Genomic DNA, 15,970 nt, shown 5'->3' on the forward strand with positions numbered 1-15,970 from the left:
GTTTGAGACTCGAAGCAGAGAGAGAAGTTTTAGGCCACACCTCCAAATCGAAACAAAGTTGGTCCATTGTAATATGAGACACAATTTAGGTCGAATAAATGACGATACAGCTACAGTAGTTTGGTTGTCGTAAGCTTAGCAGTTAAGCTTTACCAGGTAGTCATTGCTATGCGTCAGGCGCTCCGTCCATATTTATACGGGTACCCTTCCTTTTTCATGTGCTTCGTCTGGTTTGAATTGATTGCTTATTTTTCTTTCTTCTGATATGTGCCATTCTCTTTGTTATAGGTGTTTACGTCACTCTAAGCTTAAAATGCGTTACTGTACTGTGTCACGCATTGTTCGTCGCATTCTGATAATGAGTGTTAACGGCCTGTCGCCGCTCGCGGCATGGGTTGCTTTTGTGCGCGCTACCACTGCTTATGATTTAAAAAGAAGAAGAGAGAGGAATCGTCTCATTAGCGAAACAATGGCAAGAGACTGCTATTTGTTGTTACTTACACTGCTGCTTTCTTTGATAATGATCAACAAGAACCAAATAATAGGCTGCGTATGATGGAAGATGTTCTGAACGAGAGTTTAGCGAAAACTTTTCTCCGTTTGAAAATCTTTGCAGATGCCTCTTTAGTAATTACATTCTGCACAGAAATTAGAGTCATCTTAGATTTAAAAATCTAGTCAATTCCCGTGCTTCAATTCTGACTGTATCACTATTAGGCATAAGAATAATACGAATATAAACATGACATGATATGTATATTCTTCCGCGTTTGCTGTTGTCGCACTCTAGTTTCGTAGTTCACTGGGCAGAAAGGATTTAAATGAGATAGCAGCAAACACGAAAGAAATATGGTGAAGAGAATACGCGTGTGATTCACAATTCATAAAAGTTCCTATTAGCAACCATCTCTTCTCACAGGTAGGAAAAAATTCAGAACGTAGAGTGGGCCATGTTGACAAACATCCCAAACGGTCTTGCCAGTCGGATTTTTGTAGTACATTGAAATGCTGCTACATTCGAAGATGAACAATACGGAATTTGTATTTACTTCGTTGGATAATGTATGAAAATGAAGTGGTCGAAACTCGGGGCGGAGAAAAATTTTATCTTTGTGCCAGCAAAGCATGCCTGTTGTAGCGCTACATATATTCGACAGTAGAAGTTAGTTGTGGTGGCACCTACCAACATTTTTCAGAACTTCCGCTTACTTTGCACTCGATTCTAAGCCGCAGGCGGTTTTTTTGGGTACAAAAACCGGAAAAAAAGTGCGGCTTAGATTCGAGTAAATACGGTACTTTTCTTTCCATTCCCAGTCTATATTTTATACCCTCTCTACTTCGGCCATCATCAGTTATTTTGCTACCCATATAGTATAACTGATCACCTACTTTAAGTGTCTTGTTTCCGAATCTGATTCCCTCAGCATCACCTGATTTAATTTGACTACATTCCATTATCCTTGTTTTGCTTTTGTTGATTTCATCAGAGGTTTTATTTCTTATCTCTGGTGTTTAATTCCTACTCAAAATTTTTCTTTGGTTCCTTTACTGCTTGATCAATATACAGATTGAATAACATAACTCTGTCCCACTCCTTTCTCAACCACTTCATCCCTTTCACACACCTTGACTGTTTTGTGTGGTTTCTGTACTAGTTGTAAATATCATTTTTCTCCTTCAATTTTACAGCTGATGACTTTGGAACTACAAAGAATATTCCAATCATCACTATCAAAATCGTTCTTTAAGTCTACAAATGCTATAAACATGGGTTTTCCTTTCTTTAATCTGTCTTCTAAGGAAGGTTGTAGGGTCAGTACTGCCTTCCATGTTCCTACATTTCTGCAGAATCTAGACTGATCTTCCCAGAGGTTGGCTTCTACTAGTTTTTCCATTCATCTGTTAGTATTTTGCAACTGTGACTTATTAAACTGATAATTTTGTAATATTCACACCTGTCAGCACCTGCTTTCTTTGGAACTGGAATGATTATGTTCTTCTTGAAGTCTGAGGGTATGTCCCCTATCTCGTACATCTTGCCCACCAGATGGAAGTGTTTTCTTATAGCTGGTTCTCCAACACCATCAGTAGTTCTGTTGGAAAGCTGTCTACTCGTGGAGCCTTGTTTCAACTTTGGCCTTTCAGGGCTCCATTTTGCACTTCCTATTAATCCTTTTCCAGGTGTTTGTGTTCCCTTTTGTCTGCTTTATTTACTGCATTTTTATATCTTCTTCTTTTGTCTATTAGTTCAATATCTCCTATGTTATCCAAGGATTTCTACAAGGCCTTGTCTTTTTACTTACTTAATCCTCTGCTCTATTTCATCTCTCAGAGCCACCCACTTGTCTTCCACTGCCTTCCTTTCCCCTGCTCCTGTCAATTGTTGCCTGAAGCTGCATCTGAATCTTTTAACAGTCTATGGTTCTTTCATCTTATCCAGGTTTCAGCTCCTTATTTTCCTACCTTTTTTGCAATTTCTTCAGTTTTAATCTACAGTCCATAACCAAAAAATTGGGTCAGAACCTACATCTGACTCTAGAAGTGTTTCACAATTTAAAATCTGGTTCCAAAATCTCTGCCTTACCATTATATATCCAATCTGAAATCTTCCGGTGTCTCCAGGTGTCTTCCACATGTACAGCCTTCTTTCATGATGCTTACACTAAGTGTTATCATTGATTAAATTGTGTTCAGTGCAAAACTATACCAGACAGCTCCCTCTTTCATTCCTTTCCCCCAATCCATATTTACCTACTATTTTTCCTTCTCTCCTTTTCCTCCTATAGAATTCCAGTTCCCCACCGCTATTAAATAGTGGTCTCCCTTAAGTATCTGAATAATTTCTTTTAACTCATCCTACATTTCTTCCATCTCTTCATCTGTGGAGCTAGTTGGCATAAAAACTTGTACTACTGTGGTAGGAGTCGGCTACAATAATGCTTTCACAATATTGTTCATTGTGGCTTACCGGCATTCCTATTTTTATATTCATTATTAAACCTACTCCTGCATTGCCCCTATTTGATTTTATATTTATAACCTTGCATTCACCTGTTCCTCCTGCCACTGAACGTTACTGATTCCCACTATATCTAACTTTAACCTACTCATTTCCTCTTTTTAAATTTTTTTACCTATCTGCCTGATTAAGGGATCTAATATTACATACTCAGGTCTGTAGAATGCCAGATTTGTTTCTCCTGATGATGACATCCTCATGAGGGACTATTTTACATCCAGAGTATTTTGCCCAAGAGGGCACCACCGCCATCTAACCACACAGTAGAGCTGTATGCCCTTAGGAAAAATTAAGGCTGTAGTTTTCCAGAAAAGGAGAGTTAGTCATTGCCCAATCTTCTCATTTTGCTCCTTTTCTGCTACCCTCCCCCCCCCCTCCCCTGCCCCTACTTTCCCCTTCCCTCCATCAATCCTCCCAACTGCACCTAACTGTCCTACCCTCTTTCCATCTTGTCTCAGCCGTGCTCCCCAGAAGCACTTCCCTGGCCCCATCCATATCTTACATCCCTCCCCCTCCCCGTCCCAGCCTCCTCCTTACCCCAAACGATTACCACTCCCATCATGCACCGGTGCTGCTTGCAGTGTGGGATCAGTAGCCAGAGACTGCAGTCATGTGTGTGAGAGTTGTGTTTGTGTGTGTGTGTGTGTATGTGTGTGTGGGGGGGGGGGGGTGTCTCTTTTGGCTGTTTTTGACGGAGGCCATACTGGCTGAAAGTCGATTTGTGACTGTCTTCTTGTTGTGCCTATCTGCGACTCAGCCTCTCTGCTGTATGGTGAGTAGCAACTTTCCCTTTCATAATATTGGTACATTCCATCCTGGATTTTCCATTGTTTAAAGTTTAAAGTCTCTATCCTCTACAACATTCACATAAAAATCCTGAAATCCAGGTACAATAAGATCTACATAGTGTCTTTAAACATATTAAAAATCCAGTTTAATTTGAGCTAAGTCCAGAGTTATATTTTTTCCCAATACAGGCAAAAATTTTGTGTCTGGTAAGGTTCCTCACTTGCAACCTGGAAGACGCATTGCTTTCTGCAGTGGAAGTGGCAAAACAGTGGCTGAAAATGACAGGCTACTGTTAACATATTACTGGCAAGAAGGCTAGAAAATTCACTCCAGCCTGTGGTTCAATGAAGATCATGACAGTCACGGTGATATCACAATAAATGAATGCAGCAGTCATTTGACAGATCTGTGCAGACATAGACTGACTGTATAGCCAAACTTTGCCCAATCAAATTCTGTAAATGAACTGTATGTGATGTGGTTTGTATTGTAACAAAAGGTTCAGTACATGAATAATTTACAAGAAGAAGTGGTGTTATTTAGTAGAGATCAAATATTAAGGTAACATTTCACCCAACATGGAATAAGAAGTAGTAGTGAAGTAGTCTGCAGCTTCGAAACACTCGCAGTTATTCGGGCACTGTTTTTTGAATGCATGGTGTCTGTTCCTTTGAAAGAATAGACACAATGTAGATCCTGCAGCTGTGAAACACTACATGTAAATTGAAGGGGGATCACTGTTATCAGTTGCAGTGGGACAGCTAAGATGGCGGCCACTGAGTGACGCGCGTTTCTTTGGCTCGCGAGTTTTTCCGCTCATTGAAGGTGTTACAGAGAAGTGCGGCAGTCCACAACGTGTGCATCAGACTAAACAAGAGTTACTTGCCGTGGTGTGTTGTTCTCCGTTGATTACCACAAGTGATAAGTGATAAGTGAGTGAAAAATGGGAAGAGCACGAGTAAGCGGCAGCAGGCGAGGCTACAGGGGCGCAGGCGGCGCGGGCGCCCGGTCTCCGGCGGCAGGTGAGGCCTCGCTTCCCGACATCGGGGAGCTCGTCCGGTCCCAGGTGAGTGCGGCGCTGCACAGCAAAGACACGCTAGACGTAATCGTGCAATCCATCACGGATTCTGTGACGGCCGCGGTCATGGACAAACTGCAAGAGTCTGTCGGGCGCAACAGCACCGAAATCCAGTCTCTTAAAAAGTCCCTGGTCGCACAAGAGAAAAAAGCCGCCGACCTAGAAGCTAAACTGTCTGCGGCCACTGATGAAATCGAGCAGTATCAGCGAAGGAACAGCTTGCGCTTGTTCAGGGTAGCTGAAAACGATCGCGAAAACACCGACGACCTGGTCATTAGCCTCGTGCGTGAAAAACTTGGCGTGCGAATCGACGTGACCGATATTGACAGAAGCCACCGTGTTGGGCGCACGATACCAGGTGCCATGAAACCCAGGCCCATCATAATTAAATTTGTGTCATATCGGAAAAGAGCTGAAGTGTTTGCTCAGAAAAGAAAACTCGCCAAGAGTGGGGTTACACTGAGGGAAGATCTGACGCGCGAAAGACTAAAAATTTTGAACACTGCGATCACACAGTTCGGCCTTCAAAATGTATGGACCCAGGATGGCAGGATCGTAGTCAAGATGGAAGGAGGGAGGAAAACGGTGACGAACATGTCCGAACTGAAAGACTGAGCGAAATCTCGTGAGACACAAAGTCTCATATTGTACTCTGTCTAATATAAGTTAATTAGTATTCTTTCTTTTCATTTTTTTTACGTAAATATTGCTTCGTTAATTCTATAAGTACCATAAGTACTCTATTTAAAATCAGTCAATTGTTTCACATAGATATTGCTTCTTTATTTGTGTATCATAAGTGCTCATGTATATTCATATTGTCAGTCAAACGGGAATTAACATTCACCATTAACAGGAATCTCCTTAAAACCGCCTTTCTATATCTGTTATTTTCATCCTCGTCACTACCACTACTACTACTATTATCTTTTTCGTAAGCACCACTGCCACTTTCCATCTTTCTTTTCGCTCCCTTCTCCGATACCTCCAGCTTGTCTTTCACCTTTAGCCCACAGACGCTTGAGTCAGTCACGACCTTGGACACACCTGTAAATATGTCTTCCCCCGCGAAATCCAGCTTTTGTCCCTCTTCCGGCCAGCGGGTAAACGGAGCGCGGTCGGTCCTGCAGGCGGCCACAATGGGACGGACCGGTTCCGGCGGCGGGCTCTTTGTGGCCCACGCGAACGCTCAGTCGCTAACGGCTCACTTCGACGAGTTCTGTAACCTGTTCTGCCAATCGCTGTTCCATATTATCCTCGTCTCTGAAACTTGGTTGAAACCAAACATCTCTTCCGACGCTATCCGAATCACTGGTTACACTCTCCTAAGGGCAGATCGTGAAACACGACGCGGGGGTGGTGTGGGTGCCTATGTTCGCTCTGATCTGAGACCTACTATACTATGCACATCGGATGCAAAGTGCGAAGGAGAAGCAGAGTTTTTGTTTTTCGAAATAAATACATCAAATCAGAAACTGCTAATTGGAGTAATCTATAAACCTCCAAACGTCGGTGCTATGTCCTCCTTTCAGTCTGCCCTGTCCTCGCTCGTGACACTGTATGAACACATAATCATTATGGGCGACACAAACATCGACTTACAGTTAAAATCTCCCTCTGCAGAAAAACTAAGGAGACTGTTCCACTCCAATGATATGAGTTTAACACCGCTGGACCCAACTCATCACACGCCACACAGCCATACACTCATAGATATAATGGCAACAAAGCGACCAGATAAAATAATTCGCGCCAATCAGACATCCGCTCCAGGACTCTCTGCTCATGACGTGATATTCTTAAATTACTCAGTGCATACTACCAAAGAAAAATCTCACCTGGTAACCTACAGAAACCTAAAAAATGTTAACCATGACGCTCTTCAAAAGGATTGCTCAGACATCCCTTGGTATGATATAAGCAATGAACCGACTTTAGACGGAAAAATTCGGGAATTATGTCGCAAAATCATTGCACTGTATGATAAACATGCTCCTCAACGCACTGTCAAGGTAAAGAGAGCTCCCGCTCCGTGGCTCACCACTGCATTACGCCAGTTAATGAATAAACGTGATGCTGCACATAGGGCCTTCAAGCGTAACCCAACTCCCGAGGCGTACGAAGCTTATAGGAAACTCCGAAATAGAACCAAGCAGAGCGTGAGGAATGCCAAAATCAGACATGCCCGCTCTGTCGTATGCGGCATATCAAAACCTGCTGCACTGTGGAAAAAGCTGCGCAGTTTCGGTATAGGGAAGCGAAGATCTGACGCTGTTTATCAAGCATCTGCAGAAGAATTAAACGATTTCTTCTCAACAGCTGTAAACTGCCATGCAGCGACAAATTACCAGCCCCAAGATATCAATCTCTCGAGAGACAAGTTTTTCCTAAAACATGTCACTACCGGCACAGTACACAAGGCAATTACGAGAATCTCTTCCGAGGCAGTAGGAAATGATGGAGTGAGCATTGGCATGATCAAGAACGTCGTAGACACTATTACTCCAGTTATCACAGACATCTTCAACCTGTCTCTTGTCAGTAGTACATATCCTACTGAGTGGAAGCAAAGTTTAATTCAACCTATACCCAAGACTGACAACCCTAAGTCGCCAGGTGACTACAGGCCGATCAGCATACTACCTGCAATATCTAAAGCCCTAGAATACATCGTCCATGAACAGCTGACGGATTACCTCAAAACGCATAACATCCATGACAAATATCAGTCAGGCTTTCGAAAGCACCATAGTACAGCAACTGCATTAATCAAAGTAACTGATGACATTAAACATGCTATGGACAGACGTGAAGCTACCATCCTAACACTGCTTGACTTTAGCAAGGCTTTTGATACAGTTGACTTTGATATATTACTAATTAAAATGAAGCAGCTGAATTTCTCAAACAGCGCAATACACTGGTTCGACAGCTACCTCAAAAACAGAAGTCAACAAGTCATTTGTGGGTCGGAAAAGTCATCATGGAAAAACGTGCGCTCTGGAGTTCCCCAAGGCTCCGTCCTTGGTCCATTACTCTTCTCACTGTACATTAATGATATTTCTTCAGTGATTCACTCCTGCAACTACCATCTATATGCCGACGACATCCAACTGTACATAAGTGCAAGCCCCAAGAACATTGCTGACGCAGTAGCGAGTATGAACGCAGATGTTTGCTCTGTTTCTCGATGGGCACAGAACCTAGGTCTGAAACTAAACCCCAAGAAATCCCAGGTCATACTTATATCTCATCCAAAGTTAATCAGTCGGTACTTTCACGAAACAGTCCCTCAAATACACCTCAATGGTACCCAACTACCATACCAAAAAACAGTAAAAGACCTTGGAATAATCTTGGATGAACACCTAAACTGGGAAGAACAAACAGTTACAGCTTGCCGGAAATCGCTCTCCTCCCTACATGCAATTCAGAAATTTAGAAAAATATTTCCAACCCATGTTAAACAAAAATTAGTCCAAACACTAGTCTTGCCTAATCTTTACTACTGTGATGTAGTTCAACACGGCACAAATAGTGAAAATTCGAGACGCCTCGAGCTAGTGATGAACGCTTGCGTTAGATACGTATGCAATATACGGTTGTATGATCATATCAGTCCTTCATACTCCCAGCTAGGTTGGATACGCCCACATAAGGCACGAGATCTCCACACGATGTGCTTACTTCATCGATTTCTTAGCCACTGGTGCCCCCAATACTTATCTTCTCACATTAAACACCTATCATCATTCCACAACCGCAATACCAGATCGGATACGTCTAGCATCTTGGCTGTACCTTTACATAACACAAAATCTTTCTCCATGTCATTCTCCATCTCAGCCATACGACTATGGAACGCGCTCCCCTGTGATCTGCGTCTTATCCGGAACCACTCAACATTCAAGAGTGAACTCAAGACTTACATATTAGGGACGGTATAGCCACCATTGTTGGGCCCCTCTCATCTCTTTCTTTCTCCTCTCCATCATAGCTTCGAATTTTACCATTCTATTTCTCTTCCTCTAACCTATCTACCTCTTCTATATCTCTTTCACCCCGTTCTGTCGTCTTATGTCTCTGCTTGATGAGAATAACTCACAAGCTGCAAGAATATAACGAGAAAATTCCCAACTAGCAATAGGACTGACATTCATAAAAGAAAAATATGTTTACTTTCATATACATAGTCATTATTATTATTATTATTACTATTATTATTATTCTTGATTGTTATAATTAATTTTTGATTGTTATAATTATCATTGTACTACGTTTATAATCTCTATTTTTTTTCTTAACATTAATACTGTATAACATGTAATATGTCCTTAATGTTCTGTAGAAACTGAAATTTGTTGAATCTGAGTATGCCTGGTTAGGTGTAAGAGAGGGCCTGAAGGCCCTAATCTTGCCAGGTAAAATAAATGCATAAATAAATAAATAAATTAAGTGGAATCAGCAGTGACTAGCAAAAATGTGTACCACACTGAGATTGAAACCCAGGATCTCCTGCTTACTGGGCTATCTCAGTACGCTTCAGGGTCGATCCGCATTCCCATGAAGTGCCACCTATCCACTGTCATTTCCTTATACTCCTGTTTGCTACTTAGAGATTCCCACAGGAGGTCGAGTTATTTATGCAGTAACCACTGTGCCATCTGCGCATGGTGGAAATGTGGATGAGCCGTGAAGCATGCCGAGATAGTCCATACAGATGTGATAATGCTGTGTCCCAGATGGTGCAGTGGTTAGCACACCTGCCTAATAATCAGGAGATCCTGGGTTCAAATCCCTGTCCAGTACACATTTTTGCTCATCACCACTAATTCCACTCAATGTCCCATTGCAGCTGATAGCAATGACCGCCCTTCAATTTACATATTCTGACAACGGTTTGCAATGCAAAAGTCAGAATTAATAATCTATGGCAACCATGGTCTTTTTCTAATCAATTATCATAGGACAGAACACTTCATTATGGCTCAGTTATGTGTCAGGAATAAGTAAAACACTTCAACCTATTGTGCACTGATGAGTGTAATATCAAAACATGTAAGAGAAAAAAGTATTCACACTAGCTTTGGAGCTCTTACCCTTTTTTCTTGTAAAGGTACACACATTCACACATGAAACCACACAGAGGCCTAAACATGCACTCCCGCAGCCATGGTTATTCTTGCCACAGCCACTGGAGTGCATGTTTTGGTGTCCGTACAGTTGTATATGTTAATGTTTGTACTTTCACTAGCAGAAAAGCATGTCCTCAAAAGATAGCATGCATTGTGTCTCCTCTTATGTGTTCCCATACTCCACACATCAGTCCACCATAGGTGAGTGGTTGCCTTTCCCTTATTTTACATAGTGTACCATCCAGGAGTTTCCAGTATTGCTTAAATTAATATTAGCTTCCCTATTATAAATAAATATGTTGCACTAAAAAAAAGAGAATGTGGTTGTATTTTGATAATGAAGCTTTTTTTTAAAATTGTTTTACAGGTATAAACTGAAATTCAGAGTTTATGATCACAAGCATAACCAAGCTGACATTCAAGCTAATGTTACCATAACAGTGCAGAATATTTCAGAGGAAAATGTTGAATCTTCTGCTTCAGTTCGAATAGCAGGAGTGTCAGATGAAGATTTCATCAGGACTTGGAGTGATAGAGTGAGCTCATTTATCTTATTTTTTATTCTTATATTCCTTTATGTCCAAAGTATATTGACATATTTGTGTGTGATGTTTCAGACAAACACTCACACAGCCAGCAAATTAAGCAAACTACGGGACAAAGTAGCTGAACTTTTAAACATTCACAGAGAAACCATTATTGTTTACAGTATTCAGCTTCATTCAAGAAGTCCACCAATTACTGATGTCAGATTTACAGTTAATGGCTCAAAAAAGTATAAATCATTTGTTCTGAATGGTTTAATTGCAATGCATAGGAATGAGGTATTGGTACTACTTTTTTATGTGGACAGCAAATTTATGCTTCTTTGTTTCCTGGAAAGTAATTTTTCAGTTATTTATTTACTTTTGTGTTCACAGATTGAAAAAGAAGTTGGAATTAATATCACAATGGTTGGTATAAATGAATGCCTTCATGAAACATATAACTGTGAAGGAAGTTGCAAAAATAATGTCAGTGTGGATAAAAGGCTCCATTTAGTAAATGCTAATAGAACTGCTTTAGTTGGTGTAAAAGTCCATGTGATGCCAGAATGCACCTGTGCAGTTCACAAATTTATCTTGACAGATAAATGTCACAAAAGCTTTTGCTTCAATGGTGGAAGATGCATAGATACAAGATTTGGCCCCAAGTAAGTGAAAAGATATTTATTATTGTTTCAATGCATGTCATTGCTACCTCTGGTTTGTTGATATCAATTGATTCATTTTGGAAACTGTGTACTTAAACTAGAAAAAGAACAGAAATTCAAATTGTTAATAAAGTCTCTGTTCTGTTATGTATGTCTTTGGACAACATATCAATCAGTTGTAGGTGAGTAGTCATTTCTTCAGAGTTCTGATTATTGTGAAAAAGATGAGTATGTATCAAGCAAGTAAATTAGATAACACAGAAGTAATAGTAGCAGCAGAACTACCACATACATATCTCTTAACAGAACATGGGATAAAGAAATGAAGTTAATGTATACAATACACAGGACTGAAAAAGCTGTGTACTTCTGAAGATGACAACATAAAGGTGGAGATGTTGTAGTATATGTACACAATGAAATGAGGGATTGCATACCATGACAAGTGGACAACTGTACAGAAACGCTATTTGAATTGGCAGCAATACTGACAACATTCAAATGGAAAATAAGTGTTTGATATTAGGGATATACAGATCACCAAACAGTCAGCTAAATGGTTTTCTAAAACAGCTACAAGGTCCGTTAGAGAAGGCTGTTAGACAATTAACATATGTAATAATAGTAGGTGATCTAAATGTTAATACACTAAAAGAGAGCTGTTACACTAGGAGTTTCAGTGATCTAATCAACACTTATGATATAGATCTGGTAGTAAATAGTCCCATAAGGTGCAGTACAGATATAGAGACATTAATAGATCATGTAATTAACAAAATACCACAATACAGACAAAAATTACAGGTAATAAACACAACTATTGCTGGGATATTAATGGAGGTATTAGATAAGATAATGAAGTCAGAAAATAGCAGACCTGTGGAGGCTATAAAAATTAATGCAATCTGAATTCTGGAGTGATATATATACCAAACAGCAAACATAAATAAGAGATGGGAATCATTTTCCAAAACATTATCCATTAGTATGTAAGAATGCAATGTTAAGAGCAATAAAATTTGGGTCGCAGTAGATGTAAAAAGGAAGCTGGAACAGCTAAAAACTGTGTATGAACAATCTCAGATAGATCATACACAAGCAACTTGTGATGACTGTATGGACAAGAAGAGATCATGTAAGAAACCGATAAAAGAAACCAAACCCAATTACTACAGAAACAAAATTGCAGCTTCTAATAACATCACAAAGACCATATGGTCAAACATAAAGAAAGAGAGGAAAGTGTTGACATGTGAAAGAGTGGGGACGTAACAATAAAGAAAAATGAGAAGGAAAGAAAAGACCCTAAAGAAGACAGTAATAATTTAAATCAGCATTATGTTGAGGTAGTGGACAGATTAATAAAGCAAAACTCTCCTGACAATAAATGCATACAAAGTATTCCTCATGAAACAAAAAGTTGTTCCTTCTCGCAACAAATGAACCTGAATTAGTAAAAATAACATACTGATTAAAAACAAAAAATACTGAGGGACTAGGTGATATATCTGCTAGACTAATTAAATGCTGCCTGCTGTGGGTGGTAAAGTCTCTGACTTTTCACATAAGCTTAGTCATGGAAGAAGGAATATTTCTGAAATGTGTAAAAGGAGTAATATGATCCCTATTTTTGATTGAGGCAGCAAGGAAGATACAGAAAATTACTGACCAATTACTATTTGTTTATTTGTTTGCTGTCCATATAACAATCAATTTTTGGGCACTGTCATAGATTTTACTTCACATATACAAAGGTTAATTAACATACATATGTGCACACATTGATATAGATAATGAAGGTCAGAAATTATCATTTTTTTATTGGAAAAACAAATTTATTACACCTGACCCGTCTAAAATAATAAAATGTGCATTTAAAGACAGAATTATAAATCTTATAGAAAAATGCAAGGGTTTAGGAAGGGCAGATTCACCAATACAGCAATAGATTAATTTATAGTGTGTGTAGCTAAGGCACTAGATGAACAAAAGAAAGCTTGTGGTATGTTTCTTGACCTTTCAAAAGTTTTTGATTGTGTATGCTACAAGATACAGTTAGAAAAGCTTAAGGGTTATGGTATAAGGGGGAAAGCAGCCAATATCATAAAACCATTCATGGAAAATAGAGAACAGTGTGCAGAAATAAAGCAAAATGTGAACAGTACTATAACAAATGTCTACTCAGATTTTGAATTTGTTAAATATGTAGTGCCTCAAGGATCAGTGGTGGGCCCACTGCTTTTTATTTTATATGTAAATGATATGCCCAAAACAGTCGTTGGAAATGTTGTCATGTATGAAAATGACATTTCATTCATTATAAGTAGTGTTTCAACAGATGACTTACAAAAGCTAGCTTCTCTAAATATAGAAAATGGAAACAGTTATTTCACAGGAAATAATCTTTTTATAAACATAAATAAAGCCACATATATGCAAATACATGCAAACAAACCACCTTGCTTGAACACTATTACAGTCAAGCTTGGAGTCTTGGTTCTAAAACAGATGGAAATTTCTAAATTCCTGGGCATGACAGTGGGTAGGTACTTGTCATAGGAGAAACACAAATAATATTTGTTACAAAGTAAGTTCAGGTATATTTATAATAAGAGAAATGTCAAGTACAATAAACACACAAGCACTGCTAACAATACACAATGGGCTAGTTCATTCACAAATTGCATATGGTATCCTGGTCTGGGAAAATTCTGCAAATGTACACACACCTAGTGTAGTAAAGCTACAAAAGAAGGCTATAAGATGCATAACAAAATTGTCATCTAGAGATTCCTGCAGAAATAAATTCAGGGAACTAAACATATAAATACTAATGTCAGTTTACATACATGAAAAAATTATTTATTTAACAATTACTTATTTAACAATGCAGTATGGTTAAACAGAGATATCCGTAACTATGTAACTGTAACACAAGAAATAAAAGTGATTATCATATTGAAGGAAATCTGCTCAAATTAACTGGCAAAGAGCCTGTAGAAGCACGATGCCAGATGCCTTCTATATACCAGTTTGCGAGACCATATAAAGACAACAGAAAACATGTCTGCTTTCAGAAATAAACTAAAATTTCACTGGATTAAAAATTGTCCATAAACTGTTGAAGAATACTTCGAAGTAAGAAATTAATGTAATGTTTCGTGTGTAATTGTGTAAATATGTAAAGAACTTTCAGAAAGCATAAAGTGATTTTAATTGTTAGTAATTATGTATGTATATCAATGTCATTCTTGTTTTCTTTAGATGCTTGTACTTCTAGAACTATTTTGGAGGAAATTGGTCATTTTACACATATATGCTTGTAGGTGTGTATTTTTTAACTTGTAATTTTTCTACTTCATGTAAACATGTCCAATACCATTGTACAGAATGGTAGACATAAATAAATAGATAAATGACACCATGAATAATTAATAGTCAGTTAGTTAGTTTCACATTTCATGGATCATTTATACAATTAATGAAAATGATAAGGAACAAGTCACTTTACATTCTCTCTCTCTCTCTCTCTCTCTCTCTCTCTCTCTCTCTCTCTCTATTTCTCTTAAGGTAAAGAGAAATATGCTAATGAAACTTAGTAACTCCTACCCACTGTGATACTATGGTGGCTATGGTGGGCAGAAGAATGCCACTTTTGCACATCTGGTATGTGTAGTGGGTAGGATATTTCTCATTTTAGGGCACAATGAGAGATAGTCAAAACCTTAGCAGAGAATGTGATTCAGTTGCTCCAGGCCTGGATGTTATTGAGTGACGAGTGGAATGCTCATCCTCAGTTGCTTGTAGTCCAACCTCAGTGACCAGAGACAGTGATCATTTTGTGTGCGAGTTGTACTTGCATAAATGTGCAAGTGTTGTCTATTTTAGATGGAGACCTTTGGGCCAAAAGCTCATATGTTTAGCAGTTTTTTTGTTGTGCCTGTCTGCGAGTCAGCATCTCCTGTGTAATATTTTAGTATTAGGGAACATCCAGAATAGTTGAACAGTAGATAAAATATTTTCATAAGGAAACATCCAGAATAGTTGAACAGTAGATAAAATATTTTCAAACGCTAATCTTATTTGACACCAGTGGCATAAAAACAGACACATACCCGGAGCAACTGAACAGAAATCTCATTATTCACGTATCAGCCCATAGCAACTTCATAAGAAGGCAACCAGAGTAACACTGTCTACTAAATGAAGAAATACAACAACTAGAACAACATTCTACAAGCAAGAACATCGATTATCTACTCAATAATACTACAGACAACATGACTACATAGAACTGTCTAGTATACTGATACTGGACTGCAGCATGGCAACCCCATCTAATTGCTCATAGAATTTTACATCACATTTCAAATCATTGATGTTTAGTACATTTTGAAAGAGTTTGGCTGTGGTCTTATCAAATTTTGCCTTGAGTCGAGCTAAGTAATCCTCCACTGGCGCCCTGGTGCAAAGTGATGGTATTCCAAGGATTACACTTGGACAAGGACCACCTAATAGTCAGCCTTGATGCCACATCACTTTTCGCCCATATAGCTCTGGAAGATTCCTAGCTCTACTCAACGGCCAAACACTTTGATAATGACACAGTCAGTGTCTTTCGACGTGCACTAAGAATCACTTATTTCAAATGTTGTGAAATTCTATGGGCAAATAGACAGGATTCCTATGGGTACCCCTTAGTTCTGCATGTGAGTAATCTATACCTGGAACAGTTCGAAGATGTAGCACTTAATAGT

General features: G+C 39.0%; 1 protein-coding gene across 1 annotated transcript in view; it reads left to right on the forward strand.

Moving 5' to 3' along the window:
- Positions 1-15,970, forward strand: part of LOC126263361 (neural-cadherin-like) — a 454,211-nt gene that overhangs the window by 279,904 nt on the left and 158,337 nt on the right. The window contains exons 11-13 of the mRNA XM_049960451.1: positions 10,389-10,557; positions 10,639-10,845; positions 10,942-11,213. Of these exons, the coding sequence (XP_049816408.1) occupies positions 10,389-10,557; positions 10,639-10,845; positions 10,942-11,213 (648 nt within the window). The remainder of the gene's footprint in view (positions 1-10,388; positions 10,558-10,638; positions 10,846-10,941; positions 11,214-15,970) is intronic.

The sequence above is a fragment of the Schistocerca nitens genome, chromosome 6, assembly GCF_023898315.1.
Source record: "Schistocerca nitens isolate TAMUIC-IGC-003100 chromosome 6, iqSchNite1.1, whole genome shotgun sequence".
In the NCBI taxonomy this organism is placed as follows: Eukaryota; Metazoa; Arthropoda; class Insecta; order Orthoptera; family Acrididae; genus Schistocerca; species Schistocerca nitens.